Genomic DNA, 13,635 nt, shown 5'->3' with positions numbered 1-13,635 from the left:
CCTCACCCCTGCAGCTTTCCCTGGACCTGGGGACCAGCCACCCTCCACATCGCTCCCTCCCGGGTAGGCCTTGCTGCCTACCCACTGGCTGAGAATTTTACCCCATTGGGTCTGTTTCCATTTCCATAGGAAATAAAACTGCCCATCTCCCACTCCTTCCGGGCCTCCCCTGGGGACTTTGGGGCGCAAGCCCTGACACCTAGGGCCCAGGGCCGCGCAGCAGGGTGGGGACTGAGAGCCCCGAGGCCCGGCAGGTATTTGGTTCTCGAGGCAGGGGTTGGGGGAAAGGACGGGTACTTAGAGGTCCCCAGGCTCCCCACACCCCCGATCTTCTGCAGCTGAGAGGTTGGTCACAGCGCTCCGAGCCCGGATCCTGCTCCCTTTACCTCTTAGCACAAGACGGTTTTGCAGTTTTAACAAGCGCACGCTGAGTTTTCCAGAAATACAAAACTGGCGTGCACACTGAGGAAGCAGGACCGCGCTCGGTTCTTTTTGAAACACACAGCCCCCCTCCCGCCGGTAGCACTGGGGGTTGGAGTCCCCACGTGTGACGACTGTGGCGCGTTCAAGGCTGATCCGCAGGTTCTGCGAGGTCGCCTCTGATCATGCCCACAAATCTGAGTGCTCAAGTGCCCGTGGTCTCCGAGGCCTTCCTCTCCTCCCACGCGAGGGCAGTCCTTTCCTCAGGCCAAGTAGCGTGGGTGGGTAGATTTGCTTGTGTGCGGGATGCGGCAGCACGCGGAGGGAGCCCAGGAGACCCCACCCCAAGGGCGGATGCGGGATGCGGGATGCGGGATGCGGGATGCGGGGCGGGGCGGGGCGGGGTGGGGGGGGGGGCTCAGCTCGAGGGGAAGACCCAGGAGTCCATGGAGGCGCCCGCCGCTCTTCCGGCCCCAGCGCCAGCCCTACTACAACTACCAGGATGCGTCGGGCGGGTGGACTACACTTCCCGGCATACTCCGCGCCAGGACTGGGCCTGCGCGCTGGGCCTGGGGGGGGGGGGGCTGCCGTGGCGGCGCTAGAGCGCGGGAAGTCCGGAACCCCCGGCACGGCGACCGGAGTATGAGCCTGGACCGCGAGCTTCGCCGTGAGTCCAGGGACTAGCGCCCGAACGCGGGGGCCGGGGGCGGGCCTGGCCCTCCCGGGCGGAGAGGCTCAGCACCCACGCCTCGTCCTTCTTTCTGCAGAGTTGAGCAAGGCCAAGGCTAAGGCCCAGAGGAGCGGGCAGCTGCGGGAGGAGGCAGCCGTCTGCCACCAGCTGGGGGAGCTCCTGGCCAGCCATGGTGCGTGGGGTGGAGTCCGGGCCTGGGAGCGGGGAGCCGGGAGGACCGGGGGGGGGGGGGGGCCGGGCGGGGGGGGCCTTCCTGAGTGCCGACCGGCCGCTGCCCCACTGGCCCTCGCGGCCCCTGGCCCACTGCCCGGCCAGACTGAAGCCTGCACCGCCCGCCCAGGCTGCTACGCGGAAGCCCTGCGAGAGCACCAGCAAGAGCTGCAGCTCCTGGAGACGGCCGACGACCCCCTGGGCTGCGCCGTGGCCCACCGCAAGATCGGAGAGAGGCTGGCGGAGACGGAGGACTACTCGGCTGCCCTGCAGGTGGGCGGAGGCCGCGACGTGGACCCCCACGCTGGCCACACCCAGGTCTCCTGGGCTCTCATCTCCTGGGGGTCCGTTTCCGGGAAGGGAGGCCCGGTCTTTGCCGTCCAGGCCTCTGGCTGGAGGGGAGAGGGGGACACGCTGCGATGGGGCCTCACCTTCAGAGAGCCCTGCGCCGGGCCCTGGTAGCCTGGTCCTTGGGTGGGTGTGCCACAGTGGGGGTCCAGGCCCTCTGTCCACACAGAACTGCCCTGGCCCCGGCTTCTGGGGCTGCCACCGCCCAGCTAACTCCCGGTCAGTGTCTCTCCCCCAGTGACTTTGGCTGGTCCGAGTGTGGTGCCACCGTCCCCACAGGCAGTTCTTGGCATAGAGAAAATAGGGTGTTGCAGCCTGGTTTTGGCCTGCTCTGTGGGGGCTTGGGGGACACATGGGGTTTGCTTGACGTGGGGTTGGCTCACAGTGGCCATTCTTCTGTGCTCCAGCACCAGCACCGCTACCTGGAGCTGGCATGTTCCTTGTCCAACCATGTTGAGCAGCAGAGGGCCTGGGCCACCATTGGCCGCACCCACCTGGACATCTATGACCACCACCAGTCACAGGATGCCTTGCTGCAGGCACAGGGTGCCTTCGAGAAAAGCCTGGCTATCGTGGACGAGAAGCTGCAGGGTAACTGCCCTTGGAGACTGGCCCTCCCCGCCTTCTGCCTCCTGAGCTCTGCAGGGAGAAGAGGCTACAGCCCCGTTGCCCGCCCTGCCCGTGTGGTGGGTCCACCTGCCTGGGCCCTCCCTTTGTGAGGTTGAGATCGGTTCTCAGAAGCAGCAGCCCTCCCCAAGCCGCCTCCCCCCCCGCCCCGCAGAGCCTGTGCTCCTCACGACCTCGGGTCCGGCTGCCTTTGCTCTTTCTCATTCCGCTCTACCTGCAGCAGAACCCCTGGCACCTACAGTGAGAGGCGGGAGGAGGGGTCCAGGAGAGGCTGGCCAGGGCCCAGGGCTGGAGACCCCAAGTGGGGGTAGGGCACTGAGTGTCTGGAGGGGCATCTTCCAGGTTCACTGGCCCAGCGAGAGCTGAGTGAGATGAGGACCCGACTTTACCTCAACGTGGGCCTCACCTGCGACAGCCTGCAGCAGGCGGCGTTGTGCCACGCCTACTTCACCAAGAGCATCTTCCTTGCCGAGTAAGGCCCCACTCGGCCCCAGGAGGGAGCGGCTGGGGCCTGGGCTGCTCCCAGGGTCCTCCCGAGAGGGCAGCCGGGCTGACCTCACCCCTCCGCCCAGTCAGTTTCCTGTTAGCAGAGGGGCAGCCTTGGCTTTGTGGGGGCCGGAACCCTAAGTGGCATCGGTGGGTGCTTGCCGTGCTGTCCCTAAGCGACAGTGCCCGGGCACTGAGCTCCTGTCCCCGCCCACAGGCAGAACCACCTGTACGAGGACCTGTTTCGCGCCCGCTACAACCTGGGCGCCATCCACTGGCGGCGGGGGCAGCACTCTCAGGCCATGCGCTGCCTGGAGGGGGCGCGGAAGTGCGCGCGCATCCTGAAGCAGGGCTCCCTGGAGAGCGAGTGCTGCCTGCTCCTCTCGCAGGTGCTGCTTCCCAGTGGCTCCGGGCCCTGCTCCCGGGCGGGCTTGGGCCTTCAGGAGCCTGCGGGCCTCACCTTCCCTTGCCCCCCAGGTCCTCCAAGACCTAGGGGATTTTTTGGCCGCCAAGAGAGCCTTGAAGAAGGCCTATCGGCTTGGTTCCCAGAAGCCTTTGCAGAAGGCACTGGTCTGCCGGACCCTCAAGTATGGTGAGCCTAGGAGGGGATGGGGGGGCTGAACCCCCTGAGAAGGGGTAGGGAGGGCTCCCATCCTTCAGCAGAGGAGGCCTGGGCGTGTGTCCTTTGGGAGGTGGCAGCGTCAGTAGGGCACCCGTCTCCCCCCACTTCTTGTTGGGAGGGGCCTCATTTTTCTCTGAGCTACATTCAGCACAGAGTGTCAGAGGGGCACCCAGGGTGGTCAGGAGGCTAGTGTCTATGCACAAGCCAGCTTCGTTGGCAAACTCAAGAGAAAAGCCGCCCCGCCTAACGGAGTGGGAGCGTGGACGGTGCGTGTGGCCTAGCAGGACTGATAAGTGGCGGTCAGCAGGGCCCCACCCCATGCTGCGGACCAGCCCCTGCCCTGACTTGTCATTAGTTGGTTCTTCTACTCTTGCTGCGACCCCACGAAGTAGTTCCTCCTACCACCCCCCTTACCGGGGGGTGAGCGGAGGCTCGGGCCGGTGGCTGGCTGCCTAAGGGCACGGGGTCAGGCCCCAGGCTGTGCCGCCCCTGCACCAGGCTCTTTCTGGCAGTGCTGGCGGTGGTCCGCCTGCAGCAGGAGCTGGAGGAGGCTGAGGAGAGCAACCCGCGGGGCGCCATGGGCATCTGCGAGCAGCTGGGGGACCTGTTCTCCAAGGCGGGCGACTTCCCCAAGGCCGCCGCGGCCTACCAGAAGCAGGTGCGTGCCCGGGCTGGGGCGGGGGTGAGGGCACCGGGGCTGTGGGCTGCGGGGTGTGGCGCAGCCCTGGCCTCGCTGTTGCCGCCTTCCCAGCTGCAGTTCGCAGAGCTGCTAAACAGGCCGGGGCCTGAGCTGGCCGTCATCCACGTGTCCCTGGCTGCCACCCTGGGGGACATGAAGGACCACCGCCAGGCCGTGCGCCACTATGAAGAGGAGCTGAGACTGCGGGACGGCAACGCCCTGGAGGTGAGGGGTCACGGCGCCCTGCCCTGCCCGGGGCTCTGTCCCAGGACTGCTGCCCTCGGGGGTGGGCACGGGAGGGCTGTCGTCCTCCTGTCTCGTGTGGGCAGCCATGGGGAGCTGGGGCCAGCTGGGTGCGGGGGCAGCTGCCACCGAGTTCATGCCTTTTCCTCCAGGAGGCCAAGACCTGGTTGAACATCGCGCTGTCCCGCGAGGACGCCGGTGATGCCTACGAGGTGCTGGCGCCGTGCTTCCAGAAGGCTCTCAGCTGTGCCCAGCAAGCTCAGCAGCCGCGGCTGCAGGTGTGGGAGTCCGCCCGCCCGTGCTGAGATCCCCACATACAGCTTCCCCGCAGCCTGTCTGTCCCCCTGTCCCCCATCCCTGTCTCTGCTCTGGCCTGAGCTGGGTGTCCCCTGCTCCTCAGAGGCAGGTCTTACGGCACCTCCACGCGGTGCAGCTGAGGCTGCAGCCTCAGGAGGCCCCTGGCACTGAAGCCAGGCTGCAGGAGCTGAGGCCGGCTGAAGGTGAGGAGGAGGAGGGGGACGAGGAAGACGAGGAGGACGAGGGGGACGACGCCGCCCTGGAGGCCATCGAGGTGGAGCTCTCAGAGAGCGGTGAGGCTCGGACGCTGTGCCGGCGGCCCCGGCGTTCCCTCCCTGACGCCTGTGCGGGGCCGGGGCCGGTGGGTCCTGCTCACAGGCTCACGATGGGAGGGAACAGCCCAGCGCGGGGTGGGCAGCTGGCGGAGGTGAGACGGGTGGAGGAGGGTGGAGGAGGGGGTGGGTGCAGGGAACCGGGCACTGGCTGTGCCGGGAAGCTGGCGGGCGTCTGCAGGGGAGGTGGCTCGGGGCAGACCTGGGGAAACGCACCACAAGCGGGCAGAGGAGCCAAGCGGGTCCCGAGACCCTTGAGGGCCCGCGCAGGTTCCCCTGAGGCCAGCGTGCTCAGCTCCGTGGGGCAGCCGTGAGGGTGGGCTGTGGCAGAAGCCGGCTCAGGCAGCGGACCAGTGGGTGGGCTTCAGGAGTCACCTGGCTCCTGGCTGCAAGGTCCCCGAGGCCAGTAGGAGTGGCTTGAGTTTTGAACTCTAGGGGCCTCCAGAACCTCTGTGAAGTTTCAGCCTTGCCTTAGGTGGGTGCCGAGCTGGGTGTGGCTCGTATATAGGTGTGGGGGAGGGTCCGCAGGAGGGGCGGGGAGAGAGGACCCAAAAGGAGAACTTCAGGCGATGCTCTCCATAGGCAGTTACCCACGGAGGAGAAGGAGGTGGCAGGAAGGGCCAGAGGTGCAGGAGGGAGCAGGGGCGAGGAGCGGGGTTGGGCTGAGAGCAGGCGGGGGTGGGGGGGGGGCGGGAGAAGGCAGAGGCACCGGGACTCATGCAGGCGGAGGACGCCTGGGCTCCAGGGACGAGCTGTGTCCACCCTGGGCCTGACTTGGCCTGACAAGGATGCTTGCCGGGAAAGAGACGGCAGAGGTCTGGCGCGGGGGAGGCTGACCCACAGGGCAGTCTCCTGGGCGCAGGAGAGCTCGGGGCAGGGGGCTAGGCTCACCTGGGCTGGCGGGCCTGGCTCTGTTCCAGAGGATGAAGCTGACGGGTCCCAGCGGTTGGAGGAGGAGGAGGAGCTTCGGGGCTGTCTGGGCCAGAGGAGAGTGAGCAAGGTGAGGACGGCGGCTGAGCGGGTGTGTCGCCCTCCCCTGCGCGCCAGTGCCGCCCTGTCCCCTCACGCCTACGCCCCCACGGGGCGACTGTGCCCACAGTGGAACCGGCGCAATGACGTCGGGGAGACCCTGCTGCACCGAGCCTGCATAGAGGGCCAGCTGGGCCGCGTCCAGGACCTCGTGAGGCAGGTGGGCACGCTGCCCCACCCCCGTCACCCTGCGGCCATAGCAGGGGCTCTCGCTGGGGTACTGTCTCCCCAGGGGCCAGGACAGGGCGCAGGGGCCGGCGCCAGCACTGGGGACTCTGTACTTGTGGTGGGGAGTGTCTCCCTCACTCTGGTGTGACCTGGGCCAGGGCCAGGCTCGGGTGTGGGCCCCGGGGGCCCTCCTCAGGCTTCAGAGCCCCAGGGCAAGGCCAGGCTGTGGGGTACTCGGGGCCAGGCTCCTTCCCGTTCTTTGTCACAGGGCCACCCCCTGAACCCTCGGGACTACTGTGGTTGGACACCCCTGCACGAGGCCTGCAACTACGGGCATCTGGGTGAGTGTGGGACCGAGGGGTGCTAGCATACGACAGGGAGAGGGAAAGGGTCCCTTCCAAGGAAGGGCCCGGGAGCTGGCTCATACCCCCTGTCCACAGACATCGTCCGTTTCCTGCTGGACCATGGGGCCGTGGTGGATGACCCGGGTGGCCAAGGCTGTGAGGGTATCACTCCCCTGCACGATGCTCTCAACTGTGGCCACTTTGAGGTGGCCCAGCTGCTCATTGAGCGAGGAGCATCAGTCATCCTCCGAACCAGGAAGGTGAGCACAGACGCAGGCCAGGCAGGCGTGGGCCACGCGCGGCTGGTGGTACTGCTGCTGCCAGCCCTGCTCAGCTGGGTACCCCACAGGGGCGCAGCCCGCTGCAGACGCTGCAGCAGTGGGTGAAGCTGTACTGCAAGGATCTGGATGGCGAGACGCGAGAGAAGGCTGCTGCCATGGAGACGCTGCTCCAGGCGGCCTCTTCGGGCCAAGGCACGCGGGGACCTCCTCTGCCCCTAGGGACCTCGCTCCTCAGCCTGAGAGTCCCCGGGGCCCTGGGTGGCGGGGATGGTGCCAGGCACTGCCTCACAATAGATTCGATCTCTCCGCAGCTCCCCACAGCTCCCTGGCTCCCCCGACCCTCCCAAGTAACCATCTTTTTGACCCTGGGACCTCTCCTCCCTCAAGTCCCAGCCCAGGACCCCCAGAAGCCTGTCAGGCCAGTGCCAGGGTCTCCCAGGGGCTGGCGGTGCCAGCTGCGGCCAGGCCTTGGAGGAGCAGGCACAAGCTGGCCAGCAGTAGCAGCTCGGAGGGGGAGGACAACCCAGGCCCACCCCAGCCAACCCAGAAGAGGCTCCGGCACTCTGGCCCATCACTGCCCGCCACGGCCCGGATGCCCGGCCCTGCCAGTGACGGGGAGGCAGCCACAGCGAGTGCCGGCTGGGCAGCCTACCGGGCGGCCGTCGGCGGTGTGGGCAGTGCCCAGAGCTGCCGCCTGGGCCCCAGCCCCCCTCGAGGCCCCGGCGAGGCCCCCACCCCCCGGGCGGCGCCCCTCCCTAAGGAGGAGTGCTTGGCCGGGGACTGGCTGGAAGAGGACTTGCCGCTGGCCCGCGGTCACCGGGGCAGCCACCTGCCCCGCCCCCGTAGCAGTGCGGATAGCAGCGCGGATAGCAGCAGACACAGTGCCTCCGGGTCAGGCAGTGACGCGAGTGCCATCAGGCCTCGGGCCCGGGCCAGGCAGAGCCGGCTGTCCTCTCTCAAGAGGTGGAGTGCAGTGGTCAGAGCAGATGCAGCCTGCAGCTCAGCCGCAGAGCCCCCGCGGAGCCCTGCTGTCCCCAGGGCCTTGGGGCCCATTGGGGGAAACCCTGCAGCAGGCCAGCCCTTGGTGGGTGTGCAAGCCTGGAGCAGAGCTGCCTCCCAGGCTGGGGCGGTTGGGGGTAGTGGGCGGGGGGCTCCGTCTTTCCTGACTCAGGCTGTTCTTCCCTGCCCGCACCTGCTAGGGTCAGGCCCTGCTCCCTCCCATCCGAGTTCGAGTTCGTGTTCAGAATAATCTTTTCCTCATCCCCGTTCCACACAGGTAAGGTGTCACCTGTCTTCTCCCAACCCCTGGCTCCCTCTGCGCCTCTGCGGGTTCTGGGCCGGGGGATGGTGCGCAGGGGCAGCAGAGGGCCCTCACGGCTGTAGATGGCGTGGGATGTGCGTTGAGAATCCATCTGGTTTTATACCCCACCTCTGGGGGGCTGGTAGCTGGGGGAGGTGATGGCAGACACAGGCTCGGGGAGGCCCTGCGTCCCTAGAAACGGCCCGGAGGTGCTGCACGTGTGCACGGGGCACTGGCATGTCACACGTAGGGGCAGGGGGAGAGGAAGGAGCCAGACGAGGGAGCTGTGGACACCGAGCTGGGATGGCAGGACCCCGGGGGCCTCTCCTCAGCGTGTGCAGGAACCTGGCCAGGTCCAGGACTCAGCTCGCCCTCTGTCCCCACAGCAGGGAGACCCACTCCGTGGCCTGGCTGGCTGAGCAGGCTGCCCAGCGTTACTACCAGGCCTCTGGGCTGCTGCCTCGGCTCTCCCTACAAAAAGAGGGGGCCCTGCTGGCCCCACAGGACCCCATCTCCGATGTGCTGCAGAGCAATGAGGAGGTGAGTGGCAGGGCGGGGCCCTGAGTTCGGGGTGTTCTCCAGCACTGGGTGCCGGGGGCTGCACACCGCTGGTGCTTTCCAGGTGTTGGCTGAGGTGACTTCATGGGACCTTCCCCCGCTGACGGACCGCTACCGCCGGGCCTGCCAGAGCCTGGAGCAAGGTAAGGGCCCAGGGGGCCCTGCGGCGGTGGCCTTGGCAGAGGGCTGGGTGTGTGGGCTCCACCTGCCCGTGCCACTCTCAGGTCTGCGGGCCTCGACTCCCAGGACCCCAGGTGTTCACCAGGGTCCCTTCCCGCCACACCTGTTTTCGGCTTTTCCTCCCCCACCTAGTGGCCCTGTGTGTAGGTGGTGGGGTGGGGGGGGGAGATTGGCCCCGTCTGGAGGTAGATGAGCACCACCCACTGTCTGTGCGGCGTGGCTCCTGGGCCACGGGGTCCACAGGCCTCTGGTGGCTGCCCCAGGGCTCGTGAGTGAGGAGGGGCTGCCTGGTTTGCCTCTTGTGATGCACAGGGCAGGACAGGCAGGCTCTGGTCCTCGTGACACCACGTTCCCCCCTCCAGGGGAGCACCATCAGGTGCTGCAGGCGACGGAGCATCAGGGCTCAGGCCCCGCGTTCAGTGCCTGCTCCCTGGCGCTGCGCCAGGCCCAGCTCACCCCACTGCTGCGGGCCCTGAAGCTGCACTCAGCACTCCGCGAGCTACGCCTAGCCGGGAACCGGCTGGGGGATGGATGTGTTGCCGAGCTGCTGGCTGCCCTGGACACCGTGCCCGGCCTGACCGTCCTCGACCTCTCCTCCAATCACCTGGGCCCTGAAGGCCTGCGCCAGCTTGCTGTGGGCCTCCTGGGGCAGTCCGCCTTGCAGGTAGAGGCGTGGGGAATAGTGGACCGGTACCAGGGCAGCATCTGAACGTCCATATCTAGCCCATCCCTGGGTGGGAAGGCGCGGTTGAGAGTGCTGGCCAGTACCCAGCTCCGGGTGGCCCAGACCAGATCCTCTGGGGAACCCATGTCTCCACAGAACTTGGAAGAACTGGACTTAAGCATGAACCCCCTCGGGGATGGCTGTGGCCAGGCCCTGGCCTCCATCCTACGGGCCTGCCCCTTGCTCAGCACCCTGCACCTCCAGGCCTGTGGCTTTGGCCCCAGCTTCTTCCTGAACCACCAGGCGGCCCTGGGCAGCGCCTTCCAAGGTGAGCTGCCGGGCACGTCCACTCCCTGGCCCCAAGGGCTCAGAGAGCCTCGAGTGTGACGACTCCCAGGGCACAAGCCCAGCTTTCGGGAGCACGTAGGTGCACATGCAGGTGCTGGACCTGTCTGGGCTCAGAGGGACGTCGGGTGCTTGCCTGGCCTGGGCGGCCCCCTCAGGACACAGCCCCAGTCCCAGCTACGCTGCAGGCCAGAGCCCCAGCCCCACGGCTCTCACCAGGTCTGAGCATCCCGTTTGCCGGAGGCGATTCCGCCACAAGCCCACTGGGGCTGCAGAGACCCGCCATCCCAGCGCTGAGAAGCTGGAATCCGGGGTCCTCTAGGGGGCTTTCCACAGAGCTATGAGCACAGCGGCAGGGGAGGAGGGGTCTGGGACTGGGGTGGCAGACGGAGTGCTCCCGCCCCACCCCACCACACGGGGGTGTCCCAGCCCGGGGCCTGTCTGGGGTCACCTGGGGCCATCCTGTCGTCAGCAGGGGCAGGTGGAGGGCCCAGAAGTGGCGGGAAGGAGCTGGGCTCAGGCGCCCAGTTTTGCCCCCTCCCCACTGGGAGACACTGGGCCAGAGCCACCCCCGTTTCCCCGCACACCAAACCTCAGGGACAAGGACGGCTTCCCGAGGGTCACGAGGGTTCTGGGCCCAGGACTGTGCGGCAGGGCTGGGGGCGGCGGCAGCACGCGGGGCTGACAGAGGCTCTGGCCCTTGGTACAGGCGCCAAGTGCCTGAAGACACTGTCCCTGTCTTACAACGGCCTGGGCACCTCCGCCCTGGCCCAGGCCCTGCGGAGCCTGCCAGCCAGCACCCTCCTGCGCCTGGAGCTGGGCTCTGTGGCCGCCAGCAAGAGTGACCCAGGCCTCACGGAGCCCGTGGTCAGCTACCTGACCAAGGTATGCGGTCAAGGAGGGACCCTAAGCCAGAGGCACCTTGGGCCACCCAGGATTGGCGGGTGGTGCTGGGAAGAGGCTTGCACGTTTGGAAAAAACAGAGGCGGGGAAAGCTTTCTGTAGGCCTGCCTGCCTCAGGCTGTGAATTCCTGGCCAGCAGGAAGGACACCTGGGATCCAGGGAGGCAGGGAGGGCAGGTCCCCCACTCAGGCCGGCTCCCCTTGGGCCTCCGCTGTCTAGGAAGGCTGCGCCCTGGAGCACCTGGGCCTGTCGGCAAACCACCTGGGCGATGAGGCCGTGAGAGATCTGAGCAGGTAATGCCAGCCAGCTTGTGCCACCACCATCCTGCAGGGGTTCTGATCTCAGGGCCCAGGAGCCCGGGGAAGCTGGGGCTCCTTGCCCCGGCGTGCCCCGAGACCTGGCCGCCAGCCACTAGCCTGCCTCCTGGCTGGCCCTCGTGTCTCTCTTCATGCTCCCACAGCTCTCGAGACTCTTTCCCTCTGGTGTGTCCTTTCCTGTCACCCTTTGTCCAGCAGCCCAGGCAAGGGCCACTGCTTCTGTGGCCCTCCAGCCTCAGCTGGCTCGCAGGAGTGTGAGGCACCCGTGCCAGGCTGGGGGCAAAGCCTGTGGGCCTGGCCTGCAGCTCCCCGAGCCTTGGGGTCACCTGGGGCAGCTTCCCCTCGTGATGGAAGCTGACCCCCAGGCTTCTTCCCTGTCTCAGATGTCTGCCTCTCTGCCCCTCGCTGGTCTCGCTGGACCTGTCTGCCAACCCTAAGATCAGCTGTGCTGGCCTGGAGGAGCTCCTGTCTGCCCTCCAAGGGCGGCCCCAAGGCCTCAGCTTCCTCGGCCTGTCAGGTGAGCTCTGGGTATGGTGGCTATACCTGCCACACCGGAGCTGGTGACAGCTCCCTCCTTGAGGACCTGCCTTAGGCCCAGGTGCCTCCTCTGAAGGGGCTGTCACTGCCACCAGCCAGACTGCAAGGGTGGGCTGGGCCCCTTGGGGTTGCCACAGCGGAGGACGGTGACCATTGTGACTGGAAGCAGGTGTGAGCCTCGCTCCTCAAACCGTAGGGCGGGAGGACCGTGGGTCTCTGCCTCTGGCCTGGTCAGCCTGACCCTCGAGACCATGGCCGAGGGACCCACTGCCACAGGGACTTTCTCGTTCCTGTTGTCCAGAGGGAGGGACGTCGGGCTAGGGTGGCAATACCTGCCTCTGAGAGACCCTCCCGCTTCCTGGCCAAGGCTGCCCTGACCCTACCGTCCAGGCCTATGGCCTGACTTAGCTGGTTTCTCTGGCCACGCCCCAGTGCAGGACCCTACCAGAGCTGTCTTGAGAAGGACCCCAGAGAGGTGCATTTGGTGAACTGGCCACCCAGCAGCCTGGCACATCCCGCTGGGGCCCAGGGCAGGGCAGACCAGGCTTTGCCCTCTAGGAGAACAAGGGCTGGGAGTGGGTCTACACACAGGGGACCCCTGGGTTCTTCCTGCTGCTCGCCCACGGGCCCACAGGGCCAGGCTGGCTCCTCCAGGAAGGCCCCCCCGAAGGTGGGCTGGTAGGAGACCTGGCTCCCCACACACCTGGCTTCTTGGCACCTGCACCCTCTCACCAAGCTCCCTGGGGTCGTGAGCCTGCTGGGTATTCTCTGGTCTCTCTGAGGATTGAGCCTTGTAGCTCAGTGTCTTGAGACTCACAGGTAGCCCATTGGGTCCATTTTATGGAGGGAGAGACCCAGGCATCGTCAGACAATGGCAGAGGCACAGATGTGAATGCGGTGTTTACTTTAGCCAACCTCCCTCGTGCCCGACCACTGGCTGGGAAGGGAGTCCACAGTCCTGGGCACACTAGGCCTGGGAGAGCACACCTTCCTAGAGAATTAACGGGCCTCTGCTGGCCTTTGCTCATGCCCCTTGCTGCAGCCCTTGGGGCCTCAGAGGAAGTGTGTTTCCTCCCGAGGGCCACACTGGTAAAGAGAAAAGCCCCACAGGGCCCCCTCTACGAACACCACTGGTTCCCGCGGGCCCCCGGCCATAGTCTGAGGCCTACTCCTGCCTCCCCTCTGCAGGCTGTGCTGTCCAGGGCCCCCTGGGCCTGCGCCTCTGGGACAACTTAACGGTGCAGCTGCGGGAGCTGCAGCTGTGCAGCAGACGTCTCTCTGCTGAGGACCGGGATGCCCTGCATCAGCTGCTGCCCAGCCAGCTGGGCCCCAAAGCATGCACCCTGGACCGGGGACCCAAGCTCTTCTTCAGGCACCTCTGACTGGCTGAGCCATGCCCCGCCCTCCCCACCCGCCCAAGCCTCTAATAAAGGAAGCCGTTGCTGCCGCCTCCCTCCCTGCTGTGGCCTTCGGAGGGGTTCACCTTGCTGTCAGAGCGCTCTGGAATGAGGCCTCCCTGCCCAATAAGCAGTGAGCCACAACCAGCAGAGAGAGGGTTTATTCATAGGCAGCCAAGTGAGGGGACAGGAGGACGGATCTCAGATTGGCTTCCCCAAAGTAGGGGCGTAGGGTATTTACGGGATGAAGAAGCAGGTTGGGGGAATTCCCTGGCAGTCCAGTGATTAGGACTCCAGCACTTTCACTGCCAACAGCCTGGGCCTGGTTCCATGTTCGGGGAACTAAGATCCTACAAGCTGCGTGGCCAAAAAAGAAAAAAAAAAAAGGCAGGGTGATCTTAAGCATGGGGAAAGGAGATGGGAGGTAGGAAAAAGGTGACATAATCTGTGTTCTGCAGAGGTGTGTCTGAATTACCTGCTTCCTCATGGGACCCATGTTAAAAAATGGCACATGATCTGAGGGTGGGGGCTTGGGCCCTCTGATGTCAAAAGGTCATTCACTGGACACCTGTGCAGGCCCAGTTTTAGGGTTGGTGGTCCCAACCAGTCTTAACTGGCTTGAGCTCAGACTGGACACAGGTGACTCCAAGTTCCTGG

The 13,635-nt window shown here is 66.4% G+C and overlaps 1 protein-coding gene across 1 annotated transcript; it reads left to right on the top strand.

Annotated features, from left to right (window-relative positions):
• The first annotated feature begins 1,001 nt into the window (after nt 1-1,001).
• On the top strand, nt 1,002-13,028 carry TONSL (tonsoku like, DNA repair protein). Its single transcript, XM_061172205.1, has 26 exons — nt 1,002-1,087; nt 1,188-1,283; nt 1,452-1,594; nt 2,077-2,260; nt 2,639-2,768; nt 3,000-3,171; nt 3,260-3,374; nt 3,917-4,062; nt 4,156-4,308; nt 4,479-4,604; nt 4,727-4,916; nt 5,876-5,955; nt 6,055-6,144; nt 6,421-6,493; nt 6,593-6,756; nt 6,846-6,969; nt 7,089-7,861; nt 7,977-8,053; nt 8,464-8,617; nt 8,700-8,778; nt 9,178-9,479; nt 9,636-9,807; nt 10,534-10,709; nt 10,947-11,020; nt 11,428-11,561; nt 12,770-13,028. Exons 1-26 carry the CDS (start codon nt 1,063-1,065, stop codon nt 12,961-12,963), a joined length of 4,146 nt encoding a protein of 1,381 aa, XP_061028188.1. The 5' UTR covers nt 1,002-1,062; the 3' UTR covers nt 12,964-13,028.
• Nucleotides 13,029-13,635: the final 607 nt, after the last annotated feature.

Source organism: Eubalaena glacialis, chromosome 17, assembly GCF_028564815.1.
Source record: "Eubalaena glacialis isolate mEubGla1 chromosome 17, mEubGla1.1.hap2.+ XY, whole genome shotgun sequence".
NCBI lineage: Eukaryota > Metazoa > Chordata > Mammalia > Artiodactyla > Balaenidae > Eubalaena > Eubalaena glacialis.
Note: the sequence above shows the minus strand (reverse complement) of the source record. Positions and strands in the feature narration are given on the sequence as shown.

Bases quoted from the DNA above. Each gene is read 5' to 3' on its own strand.
- TONSL (XM_061172205.1), top strand. From the start codon at position 1,063: ATGAGCCTGGACCGCGAGCTTCGCC. The intron at 4,605-4,726 runs GTGTGGGAGTCC...CCTGCTCCTCAG, and splicing joins CTCAGCAGCCGCGGCTGCAG to AGGCAGGTCTTACGGCACCT. The intron at 8,618-8,699 runs GTGAGTGGCAGG...GGTGCTTTCCAG, and splicing joins TGCTGCAGAGCAATGAGGAG to GTGTTGGCTGAGGTGACTTC.